The 16500-nt window shown below is 33.5% G+C and overlaps 1 protein-coding gene and 1 long non-coding RNA gene across 3 annotated transcripts; one reads left to right on the top strand and one right to left on the bottom strand.

The window, feature by feature from the left end:
• Positions 1–1466: 1466 nt before the first annotated feature.
• Positions 1467–15470, top strand: LOC145795123 (uncharacterized). The gene is made up of 2 exons (XR_014335392.1): positions 1467–1575; positions 15176–15470. It is a non-coding gene; the product is annotated as an uncharacterized LOC145795123 (long non-coding RNA).
• Positions 6051–9766, bottom strand: LOC114321607 (disease resistance protein RPM1). 2 transcript variants are annotated; one of them, XM_082878022.1, is made up of 3 exons: positions 6758–9745; positions 6554–6641; positions 6051–6411 (listed from the first exon to the last, which is right to left on the bottom strand). In XM_082878022.1, exon 1 carries the CDS (start codon positions 9592–9594, stop codon positions 7891–7893), a length of 1704 nt encoding a protein of 567 aa, XP_082734148.1. In that variant the 5' UTR covers positions 9595–9745; the 3' UTR covers positions 6051–6411; positions 6554–6641; positions 6758–7890. The 2 variants fall into 2 exon arrangements, with proteins under 2 accessions (XP_082734148.1, XP_082734147.1); XM_082878021.1 differs by lacking the exon at positions 6554–6641 and having other exon boundaries at positions 6758–9766.
• Positions 15471–16500: the final 1030 nt, after the last annotated feature.

The raw sequence follows: 16500 nt of genomic DNA, 5'->3' as shown, positions 1-16500 counted from the left end.
TGTTGTTGGTGATGAAATTTGGTGATGGTTTGTGGTTAAGAAGATGATCTATCTAGAGTGTGTGGTGGCAGTGGGGACTAATGATGGTAATGGTGTGGTGGTGATGGTTGTTTGGTTGAGAGATGAGAGCGGGTAGTTCGGGTGAGAGAGGAAACTAGAAATGGTGAGTTTGGATCTATAATTTGAAATTAAGGGCCAAATTGTAATTTTTTAACTTTTTCCATTTAAATATAACGACAAGGGGCAAATTGATCATGATTTAAATAGGTGAGGTGGTAAATTGACAATATCAAAAGTTCGAGTATGAAATCGATTAGAGGGATATAGTTTAGGGGGGAAAACGAAATTTCCTCAACCAAAAAAAAAAAAAAAAAAAATGTAGCTATATTTTCTCATTATCACGTTTAGATAAGTAGGAAAGTAAAACATATAAGAGAGATATAAACAAGATTTATTTTTTTTCTTTAAGGGATAATCTCAGTATTGTAAATATTTCATAATTAATGGACATGTTCCTTATTAAATCTTATCACTTTTGGTAAAAAATAAAAAGGAGACTTATGTGTAGGTACTAATAGGTAGACTTATTGTCCAATAAGTCCTATGATAATTAATGGCGTTTTTCATCATACACTATTAAAAATTATTACTAATTGTTAACTTTTAGCGACAATTTGAAAATTAACACAAAAAATGTCACTAATTATAAGTTTTAGTGACATTTTAAAAAAATCGTCACAAAAAAAGTCACTAATTTTCAACTTTCAACGACAGTTTAAAATTGTCACAGACAAATGTCACTAATTATAAGTTTTTAGCGATAATTTATAAAAAATTGTGACGAAAAGAAGTCATTAATTGTCAATTTTTAGTGACATGCAAAAAATAAAATAAAAAATTATTTTTAGTAACGATTTTATTAGGACTTATTTTCAATAGTACTTGATAGAAATTAAGTTTAACTATTATAACGTATTAATAGTTTACCCAAAATAAAATAGACAAATAAGAAAATATTTTTTTCACCAGTTATTACCAAATTTATAAACTAAATATAAAAGCGAGTTCTCTTTTTTCATTATTGTTCACCAAATAACTCAGTCCAAACCACGTGTAAGTTCACTGACAGTTGCTTTCACCTCTCTCACACGCGCCTCTATTGATTTCAAGGCATGTATGTCCCAAATTCAATTGATTTGTCATCTTTTCATTGGATCTTGCTATTGATTTGTGATTTGCTATATATGAATGGCAAATAATGATGAATATGACTACCACATAGTCATTCTACAAATAAAGATGAATATGCAAAGCTGATCAAAAAAAAAAAAAAAAAAAAAGATGAATATGCAAAGCAGAGTCATTGAGTACCCATTTTGCTCTATCTCAATATTAAACTCTTGTCACTCTCTCTCTATCTCTTTTTGTTTTTTTTTTTTATTATTATTTTATAGATACATACATATGTATACATATGCATATATTATTTGGCATGTGTTTGGTTGATTTGGTTGTTGCAGATCCTGCTTGAGGAAAGGAAGAAGGGGTTTGGGGGTGGGGATGACAGAAATTCAGGTACTGAATTTATTAAATTTAACAGATTATTTTGCATAATATTCTTCATATATATTACACTAATCAATTAATAGGTTGAAAGCGGTTTGATTACGGATAGTAAATTTATCAATTTGTTATCTACGATTTTATTATAATTTTATCGTCAAATCGCATCAAACCACACTGCACACACCCCTAGCATGGAGTATTACTCCGAGAACATTAGATAATTTCTCACAAAATAAATAAATAAAAATAAGTAAAAAGAATTCAGAAAATATTATCTACGTTATGTGAGAACCCGAATATAAAAATTAAGTAAATAATTAAATAATAATTTTACAAATCTCAAATATTTTATTATGAATCTTTAAGTGCAAATTAAATATTATTGGAGGATCTTTTAATTAATTTTAAACCTAAAATAAATTTATGGTGAAAGTCATTGATTGAGAAGCAAGATTTATTATTAAAAAAAAAATAGAGAAGAGGGTGTGACTTGAACTCTAGACCACAAAATTAATAAGTTAGACTCTTACCATTTGAATTGCATGTAACTTTTATATGTATTTTGTATATTTATCTATCTATTTGACCTAAGTGTGCCCACCACTAGTATAAAATAAAATAAACACAAACCCTAACTCTTGTTATAATTGTTTTCCACAACACTAGCAGCCCTAGCAGCCGTGGGTTTATGAAGAAAAGAGGGGTTTTTCAATCATCAAGATTATTGTTGTAGCCAAGAAGGAGAGCTTTGGGTGTGTTGTGCTGTGTGGCTTCCTAGGTTTTCTTCTCTTCTTTCTTTGTTCTTTATCCTAATAATATTGTAATTTAATTCATTGATGGAGAGATTGTAGGTGTATGTATTTTGTGTATATATATATGCTGTTAAGAAATCTAAGGAGTTAAATAATCGGTGTGAATCTTAGTCCAAAAATTCTGCACATAATCGCTAACTTTAAAAATCAAGAAACCATATCAAACGGATGAATTTTAATCTGAAATTTTTACAGTAGATCAATTACACATTGAATTGCATATCTGAATTTTGTCATAATTTTTGGGAGTCGAAATCCATATAAATTGAGGTATTCAAATCTGTTCAGGAAACTAGTCCGAAACAGTAAATTCGGGATTGTTGTTCTCTTTGGGTATAAATCCAAAAATTATCAAATTAGTGTCATTAGAACCGGTTACGAGACTAGTCTCGTATGTTTTTGGCCTTGCATTGATTGCTCGTGTATATTAAGAGAACCGTCAATTTCTTTAAAGTGCTGCAGAAAACAACCTGTTTGGATATAATAAATTGTAGATAATTATTTTGATAAACAAATCAAGTGAAACCAATTGGGTTTGAAACTTAGGATATATTAGTTGATATCTGGAGGGTTTTAGAATTTTTCGAATAGCGTGGAGTGGGTTTTGTAATTTTCAAAGTTAGCGAATAGATTGGGAAAACTTGTTTAAAACACTGTTTTGTCTTAAAGTTATTTTTAGTTAAGTTTCGATCGGAACCTATGTCTTGGTGATTTTAAACCTTGAAGAACATGAACTTAGGTAATATTTAAGAGTAACGGTGAGTTGGGTTGAGCTGTGTTAGTGTGCTTTAGTTGAGGTTACTTAGTTCCTATTTTTTAGTATTTTTAAATTAGTTGTGATGTGTAGTTTTTTTTATACTTGGTTCAGGGCACTAGTTGGACTTTTACACTCTATTCGAGGATTATATTATTTCGGTTTCAGGTGAGTAGTTTCATGCTACATATTTTTATAAATGTTCCCCTACCCTGAACTGTTGGAAAATTAAATTGTTGTTTCATGATTAAACTGTTTTGATAAATTATTATATTATCAATTGAATCAAATTATTTTTGAAACATATGTGAACTTGGCATACTGTGAACTATTTGTTTTGGTCTCATGTTTATAATGATGAACTACCATGTTTTGCAAAACTGATGTGTATTGATTATTGGGACCATGTGTGTATTTAGTCCAGGGAAATTATTCCACTGTGTGTGGTGACTCTGGCCACTAGGGAACAGATCCGGGTTGGGCCGTGATGACTCTAGTGCTCAACGATTGTAAGGAACAGACCTTTAAAAACAACTAGGTGACCTTCAATCGGATCGTCTTTGAGAAAAGGCCCAGGTGCCACCCTGAGGATGACTCTTAGTTCGGTATTGGATCCAACGGGGCTTATAGCCTGAGAAATGTGTGGCAGATTATTTGTTTTTATTGGTACCCAAAAAATTATTGGTGTTCATGTTATAATCTGTTTTAAGTGAAAAATGTCGTTTATCATGTTTTTGCGAGACATGAGTATTTTAAGTGTTGAATTGTGGAACCTTCTTTTTGAAACAGATTGTATTTACCAAACTGTATACCAATCTAGTTTCTGTGATATATATCTTATTTTGGAATTGAACCCTGTTTTCAAAACTGTATTTACTATCCATGTTGCTACTCACTGAGCTATCAGCTGACTTAATTGTTTACGATTTCCAGGTGTTAGAAGGACTTAGAGTGGACTCATGGTGTAGCGGGGACTCAATTGCATGGACCTCTAGGGCATTCCTTTAGTTTAGAGTGTTATGTCAAGTTTGTGCATATTTATATTTATTCTTATCGAAGTTCATTTAGGATTATTTTTGATATGTGGGTTGTTTATATCCCATAAATTTGGATGGTTTTTTATTACGGTTGATTTTGCCGTTTATAATTGTGGCATGTCTGAATTGAGTTTTGGTTATTTATTATTGGACTATTGTTCAATTGTTCAAGGTGAAATTGAATGCGTGTTTAGGCTTACGTGTGCCTTGGGCTAAGGCCCTGTGGGCCACGGCCGGTCATGCCCGAATTTGGGGTGTGACACGTTAGGCAAAACCTTCCTTGTCAACCAACTATACGAAATAGGCTAAATAACCAAAACAATAATAATATTACTACCTTAAGCCTATATAGAGGCATCTATAAAGTATGAACACCTCTCTAGAGGTCACATACAGATGTCGGACATGGGAGGAAGTGACCCTGGGGACACACAGTGTCCTATTTATTTATTATAATTATTTAAATCATTAGAGTAACATACCCAAAGTTAATAAATTTAATGAGAATAAATATATAACATATAATAAATTTGTAAAATTATATATTTAGCACGTGTCCTGTGCATTTCATATCTTCTATTTTTTAAAATTTTAACTATTCATGCGTCTATAAGTCTGTATCTATGCTTCTTAGGTCATTATACTCTTGTAAAGGTCCTCTTGTAAAATGCTCCTAAATAAGCCACATCAAGCACAATGGAACTGAACACCACGAATTCTGCTTTGCTTAACCACCCTGCCTCCCCAATCCCCACCAACTACACAAAATACCTTCACATCTCTATGAAATACCCAACCCCTTTTTGGAAAATTCCTCCTCAACCCAACATCTCAAAAGCCATCTCTACCCACACCCCTAACATAATCTACCATCAAGGCTTCCTTATCAAACCTAAGAAGCACAGACACTCCCGAGGTGGAGTGTCAACACTCAGTCAATTGCTACCCAATAGGTATTGTATTATTTGTTTATTTTTTAAAATTTGGACACACTTTGAACAGTTGAACAAGCGTATTAATCACCTACAAATAACGATTTGTTTTTGTAAGATAAGTACCTAGTCACACAATGATAAATGAAAAACAAAGTAGATTTATACAAATTAATCCCTCCTTTTGACCTCAAGAGTTAGAGTTTTGTTGTTCTGTATTTATCAGTGAATAAGATATTCATATAAATGATATATAATAACTATCTAAACTATGCATTTTGTGTCTCCCTACATGTCACGTCTTGCATATTTTAAAAGCTATTGTGTCGCCTGCCCGTATCTATGACCCTTAGTTGTCAACAACAAGAAGAAAATAGCAAGAAAGGCCCTATCAAGAGCCCCTTCTCAACACCACTTGTGTTTCCAAAACTTCACTCCATCCCCTTTAGATGTTATTAAAAAAAGTTTTACAATGACCTATGGTAGACAAATTTCTCTTCTACAAATAAATTTCCAAGATGCATATTTTTCAGTTCTTCAAACTACAGCACTTTTTATTTATCTTCTGCTATCTGCATTTTCAAGCGTCAAATTTTAACTTTCCAAAACCTATCTTGCCCTCTTAATATTGCTAAAAGTCTTTATTCCTCCTAATAAATTCTGAGATTGCACTCTTAAGCCATGACACCTAGCTAGAATGATAACAGTATACTCTTTATGTCATGACACGTGGCTAGAATCCTGTTGTGTGAATAATTAGAAAAAAGAAAAGTAACATAGAACCAGTTTGGTTATAATAAAAATTCACAATTGATCAATGCATCTCCTAAAGTCGATTGAAACTAGATGAATTATTTGTGTGAACTACAGATAATGTTTAAAAAAAAAAGACTTAGAATGATTGCAGAATAAAAGATCAGAAAAAGAAATAGAACATAGTGCAATGATGTTACAACAAAGGAGTGGATGATCTTATTATATTTGTCTAATTAAACATTACATAGTTATTAAAAATAACAAGGGATACTAAGAGAAATCCACACATGTTGTCTTGGTCAACAACAACAATAATAATAAAACATAAGAAAGAGCCATGCTGATTTTGGAGGGAGAGAAGGAGATGCCATTTTTTCTCTTTTCACGAAGTAAAAAACCAACCAAACGAAAATAAAAACCAACACTGACTAGAGAGGTATTCATCAGACAATTTCAATTTTGTATTTTTCAATCCCCTGCAATTGAATTTCCTTCAACCGTATGTGTTGGCGGTAAGACCAGAATCCATCAACTTCGATGCACATCTATATTTCCTATGACAAAAAATGCAACAAACATTAACAATGGAAAGAACTAAAATAAAAATAAAAAACATCTCACATTAAAAATACTAAAAAATTGTTTCAGATTTTAGAGTTTTTAGAGAAAATACTTTAAAATGTTTTAGAGGGAAACCTTGACAAAAGAAATTTGTTGTCTTTAGCATCGTGGAACCTGAATTGGAGTTCATCCAAGTTTCAAATCCAAGAATGAATTATGTTCCCTAAATTGGATTTATAGTGGTTAAATCAAGTTCATCTATAATATCAAAACATGTCGAGAGAAATTATTCATGAACCAAGAAATTAATTGTATAGCTTGAAAATTTAGGGAGCAAACCTTGAATTGACATTTTTGGCGTTTTGAGCTTTACTCAGACCTTTGTCTTTCACATGTGACTTGGAAATCTTGAAGGCTATAGGTTTTGTAGTATAATCCTGTAGACTTGAATGAGAACTTGATATCGGGTATATGCCGAATAATCCAATAGTCTTCTCCTTCTTCCGGTTGCATTCTACCTAAGAACTTTATTGGCATATCATAAAAGGAAAGAGTTGCGAGTCTTTTGAGGTGGTGGAAGCCATAGGGTACCTCCTTCAGTTGCGGGCTAGGCCCAATCCATAGTTCTTCAAGAAGAGGCAACGCTCCATCCTCTATTACCATGGAATTCAATCGCTTCAAGCCTTGTAGATATAACACCTTAAGTTTTTGAAACCCTCCAACCTCAAAATGCAAACTCTGTCCATCATAACCCTGATAGATATCAAGCTTTAGTAAATTAGGCAACACTTGAAGGGATTTTATCGCATTAGCGGTCAAACCTGACCAGTGTAGACGTATTACGAATAGATGCTGTAGGTTTGGGATCCAATCTGGCAACGTCACTAAATAACCCCCCATGTAGAGACGTTCAAGATATTCAGGTGGTGAAGAAAGAGAATGTAAATCCAGAATCTCATCTTCACTTTTAGCCCGTATCCCCAAAACCCTAAGGTGTTTCATCTTCTCAATGGCAGCACAAAGAACCCTCCAATTTTCTCTTCTCACTTTGGAAATGCCAAACTTCCGCAACTGCCTCAAATTTTCCAGCTCTTTAAAAACAAGGTTGCCCCATTCTTCTGCATCCACACCCCATAACTTTTGCAACTGTTCTAAACGCCCTATCGCTCCTTTTATTTTCACTCCTCTTATAGTATCCAAACTTATATCAATATCATAGTTATAAAAAACGGTTAGAAGATGTCGCAACTTATGGAGCCTATTGATCTCGATTGGTAGCTCAAGCACGAGAGAGCATCTCAAATTCAAAGTTTGCAGGTTTTGTAGCTTACCAATAGACTTTGGAATTGTCTTCACACTTGTATTCTTCACACTTAGGTATTGCAAATGAAATAGATTCCCCACTTCTTCATGTAGTTGATCTAGAGGAGCATCTTGAAGATCTAGTACTTTTAAAAGCTTGAAATTTGCAGCTAGTTCACCCAACGAGGACCTGTTTTTGGCAGCTCTCCCACTGCAAAAAGAAAAAAAGAACGAATTCGGGAAATATGTGTGCTTTCCTGAATCTCATCCATTCTGTTCTTCATATGCATTGATAGTCGTCGACTTTGATTATTGGGACTTGAATCCTCGTCTGCTAAAACATGGCAGAAACTCAACTCCTCGGACTTTGAGAGGATGATCTCACGCACTACATCATGAACCCGACAATTCTTAACTCTTCCATTAATTTTTGTACTTGACACTTGAACCAAGTTTCTAAGGATGAGCTCAATCAAGTATTCTTCTGCAACTTCTTCCAATGTTTTGCCTTTTTGTTCTTCAATGAAACCCTCAGCCATCCAAAGTCGGACTAGTCTTCCACAAGTGATAGAATAATCCTCGGGTATTATACCGAAGTACAAGAAACACGGTTTGAGGAAGTAAGGCAAATTGTGGTAACTAAGCAACACAATTTTTTTGATGCTTGTAAGATTAGGATTCCTTTCTAACTCAGAGCCAAGGCTATCATAGAATTTTTGCCATTCGGATACAACCCTATTTTTAGTGGACAGCAGACCGCCTATTGCCACAATTGCAAGCGGTAATCCTTCACATTTTCTAACAATCTCGCGAGATACTTTCTCCAATTCGGAGGGACAAACACCCCCAAAGTCCCATTGGAAGGCTTTCATACAAAAGAGTCTCCAAGCCTCGTTTTCAGGTAGGGATTGAATCTCATAGACATAATCAAGTGAAGATTCTTTGCAAAAACTAGCAACTTCTTTGTTGCGTGTGGTTATAATTACCCTACTTCCTTTGCTATTTTTAGGTAAAGCATGTTTTACGAATCTCCAAAAGTCTGTTCTCCAAACATCATCAAAGACAATTTCATACCTCTTTTGAAGTAAATATCCTCTAACGTTGTCAGTGAGCGAGTTTTGGTCCATAGCATCGATTCCCGGAGGTGGAGACTCATTTCTTGATTGGTATAGCTGCTTTATCAACATTCTGAGAATCTCCTCTATCTTGTATGATTGAGAAACAGTGATCCAAGCACGACAATCAAAATGCGCAAGCACTTTTTGATTGTCGTGAACTTTCTTAGCAAGAGTGGTTTTTCCAACCCCGCCCATACCTACTAGCGAGATCACCATCCGATTTGTCTCTCCACTTACCAACATGTCAACCAATTCTTCTCTGGTGTATTCAATACCCACAACTTCATCTTCCTCCACGAAAAGCGAAGCGACACGAGGATCATCTTGATCAGTTTCACTGTTTGATGATTCATACCCACTAGCCTTTTTCTTGATCTCAACAATGGTTTGTTTAATTTCTTGAATCTTAGAGGCTATGTCATGTTGTGGCTTTAGTTTAACGATCGAGCGAGTGACTTTGTTGAGAAAATTGATGAAGCCGCGACGCAGACGACGTTCTGACAAGTGAATCGTGTATTGGTCGAAGACATCCTCAATCTGTTGAGCCAACTCTCGAACTTGTTTCACCCAAGTTTTCGCGTTTTCGTTTCCTGTTTCAGCCCTCCAATCTGCATCTTTTAGTATTGATTTTATGCTCTCCAATTCAGCTTTGATAATGGAAACTTCTCTGTGGACCTTCCTCAACAATTTTGGTTCATCATGCACTAACAATGCCTCCAAATTGTTGATAGTTGAGCATACTGCAACTTCTGCCATGTATTTTACTATTTTCTTTTTCTTTTTCTTTTTCTTTTTCTGTTTTTGGCTTCACTCAATACATGTAACACATATGATTCGCTTGCTATTATCATATATGCATTCAGAGTTTGGTTACAATATTGTAGGTTTTTAGTTCAATAATTGCTGATATGATATTGTATTTGACAATAAGTTGAAGGAAGACCAACTACCTTACCTTTCAGCTATTGGAGGAGTAGTTGGCCTATTCACATCAATACTTCTAGATAGTGAAGAAAAATAAAAATATTTATGAATAAAATTACAAAAATAAAAATAATACGTGAATCAGATTTAATGGAGTTAGGATTTCAATGTTGTGGGGGTGAACAAGAATACTAACAAAAATTTACAAGGAAAAAATGTATGAACTGAAATATCAATTTTTCTAGGCATAGAAATTGAAAAATAATATGAAAAAATAAATATATGTATATACATAAATGTTTATACATATATATATATATATATATATATATATATCCACATTGATTGATTTATAAAAGACAATAAATGTAAGCCAATCTAAAATATGTTTAAAATATCTATAAAATATGTTTGAAATATTTGTAATAAAATCGATATTATAATTTTAAATAATGTGATCAAATAATTGATGTTATTCGTCTTTTTTCTTCTTTGCAAGCTAGTGATTATAATTCACACTAGTTATGAGAAATAAATTTCTTTTATTATATATATTTATTTATATATATATATATATATATTTATAATTTGACCCTCGTGTCTTCGTAGATATAGGAGGACAATTACTTAATTTTATTTTTTAAACGTAGATGACACTCCACTTAATTTTATTTTTTTTAAAACAAAACTTGAGACAATTATGTATAATTTAAAAATAATTAATAATTAACAATATAATAGTAGGGCCTAACACCCAATTTCCTTCTTTTTTATCTTATTATTGTTCGTTGTCCATAAAAGTAGTCAATGATACCCAAGATAGGGCAGTTGCGAAAATTATTTTTGCGAGTTGAAAAATGTTAATGAGTGGTTGATGAATTGTAATGATAGTTGTGAGGGAAAACGATTTTCCAAATTTATAAGCAAAGCTTATTTGTTGTTTTATTTAACCTTATCGTTATTTTTTTGAATTGTTGTTTCTTGTATAATTGTAAATGGATTGTGGCATCACCATGGTGACAGGATCATTGGTTGGGTGACATTTGGGAGTCGTCAGTTGAAATATGTTTGATAAAAGAGTTTAGAATAGAGTTTTCCTATTGAGTATGACCTTATTTTTGCCCAAATTGAGAATTTATCGTTACGGATAAACTAGTGAGTAAATGACAAATAGTCATGAAAAGGACCTATTGAGTCTTATGATGTGTATAATCCTTAACTATTTCAAAAATAAATAAATAAATAAATTTTCAAACTCTTTACTTTTACAAATCACTTGTACACGTCTAAAATATTATATATATATATATATATATATATATATATATATATATATATAAGGTTTTTTACCAAGAATAATCTCTTTTAATTTCAAAAGTCAGGAAATATTATTTTTGGGTGTTTTTGGTTCTTAAGTATTTCAAAAATGCAACTAAGTAAATATGTGGGTATGAAATACTAGTTTGTGTTGTAAGAACATAGTTCATGGTGCTTGGGTTTTGTTGGGTTGTGTTTTGTTGAAGGTCATAATTGGCGAATGGAACTCTTATTAGAATCTTTTCTTCTCATCAGAGGGCGTTGAGGACTTATGAAGTAGTGTGAGGTAATCGTTTGAAAATTTGGTTGCCGAGTGACCGATAGTTGTTTCTTGAGGTGTGAATGTGATGTGAGAGATTATCTTTCTAAGATTTTAGGTCGTTAGATAACCGAGAGCTATTCCCTTGAGTCCGAGTCTGTTTGAGACGTGAGTATTGTAGGGTATGTTAGTGACACCTTTTGCTTGATTTTTGTTTCGTAGGATCAATGGTCTCTTGTGGCTCGTAGAGGTAATTCTTGCGAATGAGTTGAAAGAGAGACATACCACTTTCGAATTGTTGTTCACATCATTTGAGGTGTTGTCACATCATTGTGTTACCTTATCTCCTTTTGTGGGAATTGTTTCTTGTTGTTCACCACGCAAAATCCTTTGTGTTGGGAGACTCTTCCAGAAACTTGTTATTGCATAGAGGTCATTTGTGATTAGTTGGTAAGAGTGTTAGTTCAAATATTTGTTCAATTTAGGTTCACCCAAACTTTAAATCTTAAAGTGACTAATTTTAGGCAGGAAATTTCCTAAGGTGGGGAGATTGTAACACTTCGTACTCCTTGGACTAGTAGGATTTCTTTTGACTCTCTTATTATTGTACTTGAAGCCTCTTTGATTGATTTTAGAGTATTGATTGGAGTGATATCATAATGGTAACGTAGGATTAAACCAAAAACATTGATTTGGATAATTGTCCTATGAACAATCTTCACTCTTTTTCCTTTTTATCTTTCCACACTTTTAATTTGGATGTGAGGCTAGAACCATTGGAATGCTTGTTTTCGGGTCTTGGATTTGGATACAAGAACGACCTAAAACGGAATCTGGACGAGGGAATTATGCTCATTTGAAATTTGAGTACATGTGCTGGAAGCAAGTCCGCTCGAGCGAACTTTTAACCGCTTCGAGCAATTTATGCGGGATTCTGAGATTATGGAAGTTTAATTTGACCGCTCAAGCCAAGCTTTGACCACTCGAGCAGTCTGTTCAAATTCAAGCACTTTAAAGTCACTTTTTGACCCAAACTTTTCATTCTTTCTTCCTCTTTTCTCTTCCTCTCCTCCATACCCGGAACCTTAGACCTCCAAACCCTGATTTCATCTATTTTTCACCAAGAATCCACCATAGATCTTACGTTAAAGATGAAGAACAAGTAAAGATCAACATTTTGACTGATTGAATTTTGGGTTTTTCAAAGGAATCTTCTTGATCTAGTTTCTCTACTTTTATCTTTGAGATAGGATTACTTTTAATCTTGTATCTCTTTATTTTGAGGGTGTTTATGTGGTGCTATTATGACATTGATGTTATAATTTAATGTTTTGAGTTTACAAAAGTGGGTTTTGTTTCGAAAATAAAATTTTCTCAACATTTTCTTATGATTTCTATTAATGGCTATGGATTATGAAGATTTTAGTTGGGAAATAACATTTAACATGATTTAGTGGTAAAAGTCCCAAATTTATGAAAACCCTAGTTATAAAATTTGGGAAAAAGATGAAATTGATTTTTAATTCTTTAAAATTGATGAATGGATTATGATATTTTAAAAGGCAAACTTCACTTTACCCCCTTGTGGTTTGGGCCATGTGCGGATTACCCCCCTGACATTCAGATATCACCACATAACCCCCTTGTGGTTGGTGGACTAAAACGCACCGTTCACTTTTCCATCCAAGTTAACGGGTTGTGTAGTTCAAACGCCCAGACATAGAGTAAGTCACATTTTATGACCAAAATACCCCTAGAACATCTTTAAATTTGCAAAGAAATGCCATGGGTCTTCTTCATTCTCTCTCTAAAATTACAACCCAAAACAAAAACCTAAATTAATTTAAACAAATTAATTTCTATCAAAAACATTCTATAGATCTGCAGGTTTTTTTTCTTTTGGGGGATTAGTTTGGGTCGAAATTTGCCCAGTAAAGCACAGATTGAATCCAACTCATTTCCATACCGTCCTGTTTTTGCAAACCCAGTTTAGGAAAGTCTCCATTCATCACTGTCATGAGTTGATTTGAATTATCCAGAAACAATGAAATGAAGGTTGCTCGAATCGTTTTCACACTCTTTTGTGTTCTATTACTAATTGGCTGAATCAGAAGCCTCATAAACAACCCATTATCGATCTTATCTTAAACGAATTGCCATCGATGAACAAGCTCTATTGCGTTGTGATCCAATCCTTTCTCAACCCGAAAAACCGTCATAGTTTTCGGCACTGGAACAAGCCTAAATAATAGTGATGATGATGAGGGGTTTGGGGGTGGAGGAGGTGTTGAAGCGGCGGTTGCGGATGTAGGATCGGAGGACAGTTGGGTAGGATGGGTTGCGGATGTCAAGGTTTGACAGTAGGAGGTTGAATCTATGGATGCCCATGGTGGTAAACTTTTCTTTTAATATAGTTTTATCTGAAGCGTCTTAACAGATTTTAGGAATATATATACCTAAATCAAGCCATGATCTAAATTCTTCTTAAATTTTACTTGTATTATATTATCCTACAAGGGTCAGTTCCAGCACCATTGGGTTCAACTTCTCTTGATATGTGACACGGTTTAATTCAATCTATTTCATGCCCCAAAGGGTAGCTTAGCTTGTATGATAGCCTAGAAAACTAGGTCAACATAGAAGGAATTAACATGATACTATGAACTGGGCATGGTTGCTTCAAGTAAAATACTTGAGACGAACAGGGGCTTTGAATTTCTCCGAATACCTCAATGATACCTCAGCGATCTATGAATTTATGAAGTAAAATACCTCAGTGATCTATGAATTTCTCCAACTTCAATCTCAAAATTTCCATTCATTCGGACAGGGGCTTTGCATTCGAACTGGGTTTGATATGTATATATGTACACATTATCAAGAAAAATATCAAGATGAGATTGTATATGTATATATATGTATATGTATGTACACATATAAAGTTGAAATGGAGAGAGAGAAGAAGAAGATGAAGATGGAGAGAAATAGAATTGGGTTTCCCTGAAATAATATATATAAAGGTATAATTGTCAATTTACAACTTCTGTTAACAGAAGTTAGTGTGCGTTTTAGTCTATCAACCACATGGAGGTTACGTGATGATATCCGAATGTCAGGGGAGTAATCCACACATGGCCCAAATCACAAGGGGGTAAAGTGAAGTTTACCCTATTTTAAATATATATTGATTGAGACTTGTGAAATTGGAACCTCTTGAGATTTTTCTTGAATTATGAATATTGTTCCTCATTACTCCATTACATTACTTAAGTGGCGTACATTACCCTTTACCTAAAGAATGTATGAATACTTGGAAATCTTGGAAAGATTGTTTAAGGGGGTGGTAAATAGCATGTGGGTCTAGGTAGAGAGTCGGTTTTTGGAAAGAGTTGTGTGTTGTTAGTACCAGCACCGAGAAAAGTTTAGGTGTCCAATTGTCCTGTCTTGAGCTTATCGCCGAACGAATGTGGGAAAGTGTTTTTGGGTGTCTACTGGTCCTGCCGTATTGTAGTCGGTAAAAGTGAAAAAATGGATGATTTTGGGTGTCTATTCCCTGCCGTATTAATAACCGGCAAATGTGAGAATAGTTCGGATATACACCTATGTATATGTATGTATTGGGATTCTCTTTAGGGACTTCATGGCGTATTTACCCCCTGCTGTTGAATTGTAAAGTTGTGGAAGTTATGAATTCATGTATTCTTTCATAAATTAATACTATGAGTTGAATTAAATATGTTTGGTTGTGATAATGCCATATAGATTTTCGAATAACTAGATACTTTGCTAAAAGTACTTCTACTAAGCATCTGGCTCACTCCTATCTAACAATTTCAGGAATCGGTGATGTGCAACCACCCCTACAAGAATGAGGGGGACTCTTTTGTTTTGTTGGGGCACGAAGGCTCATGGATGTGTTATGTGGAAGCTCCGAGCATATGTATTTTGAAACCGCGTGTCCATTTTATTGTATAGCAAGGTCTTGCCTTGATGTTTATACGCCTTTAAGACATTATTATTTTTATCCTTTAGCTTCTTAAACTTTGTTAATGTTGTTGTAACTAAGACAAGAATCTAGAATTTTGCAATATTTGATATGTAGTTCAATGGAAAAGAGGGCTTTTGGGATTAATGTTATTGTTTGGCATGGTAAGATTTCAGATTAATCATGTTATGAGTAATGTTTTAATTTAATTAATTTGGGGGTGTTACAAGTGGTGGCTAGGGTTATGTTAGGTTAGGTTTGGCTTGAAGGAGTTAGGGGTATTTTTGACAAGGAATGATGTGTATTGAACAAAACTTGGTGTTTAAAAATCATTAATGCTATGTTTGGTTAGGGGATTTTGGGAGGGATTTGGAAAGGGAAAGGGAAAAGGTGTATGAAACTATGTGAAATATAGGCATGATTTATTCACATTTCAGCTACCTTTTCCATTTCCCTTTCCAAATCCCTCCCCAAATTCCCCAACCAAACACAGCATAAGTGTGTACCTTGAAAAAAGATGTGCACTGAAAATATTTAGTATGTGGAAATAGAATTACCTGCACAATATAGATGGAGTTGAATTTTCATAATTACTTTCTAAAACTTGATATGATAAATAAGTTAAATTATACAAATTTAATTATTGCTTTTGTTGTTGAAAGTGCCTGGAGAGTAATGTTAACATTTCACTCATTTTATTTAACTTTTTATTTGATATCATAGTTTTAGATTTATATATTTTTATACTGTAAATTGAATTTTGATATCTATATATGTAAAGAGCAATGATACATCTCCTTAATTTTGGAACTCTAATAAAAATAAGAATAAATAATAAAAAGAACAAAATCAAAATATCACATCACAGTGGGAGCTCTCGGTCATTTTTGATATGTAAATTTTAGTCAAATATATATGTAAGTAATTTTTTTTTCCCTGTAAATATGGTCTCATGTTAAGATTTCGCTGAGGTTACTTAAAAATTTAGGGTGGATCCTGAATTTTTGCACTTTTGAAGTGGTGCCATAAGTTTATATTATGTTTGATATGAGGAAAAATATTGGTGGAGAAGTTTTAATAAATGAGGAAAAAATTTCCTCTCCAAAAAATGGTTATATACCAGAAATGTTGAGGAAAAAAAAATAATAATTACGCTTCTTATCTTTATAATATGATT

The sequence above is a fragment of the Camellia sinensis genome, chromosome 7 (genome assembly GCF_055761805.1).
Source record: "Camellia sinensis isolate YWXY chromosome 7, ASM5576180v1, whole genome shotgun sequence".
Taxonomy (NCBI): domain Eukaryota; kingdom Viridiplantae; phylum Streptophyta; class Magnoliopsida; order Ericales; family Theaceae; genus Camellia; species Camellia sinensis.
The sequence above is the reverse complement of the archived record's forward strand: the minus strand, read 5'-3'. Positions and strand labels throughout refer to the sequence as shown.

Excerpts from the sequence above, each read along its gene's own strand:
- LOC114321607 (XM_082878021.1), bottom strand. The coding sequence starts at position 9,594 with ATGGCAGAAGTTGCAGTATGCTCAACTATCAACAATTTGGAGGCATTG.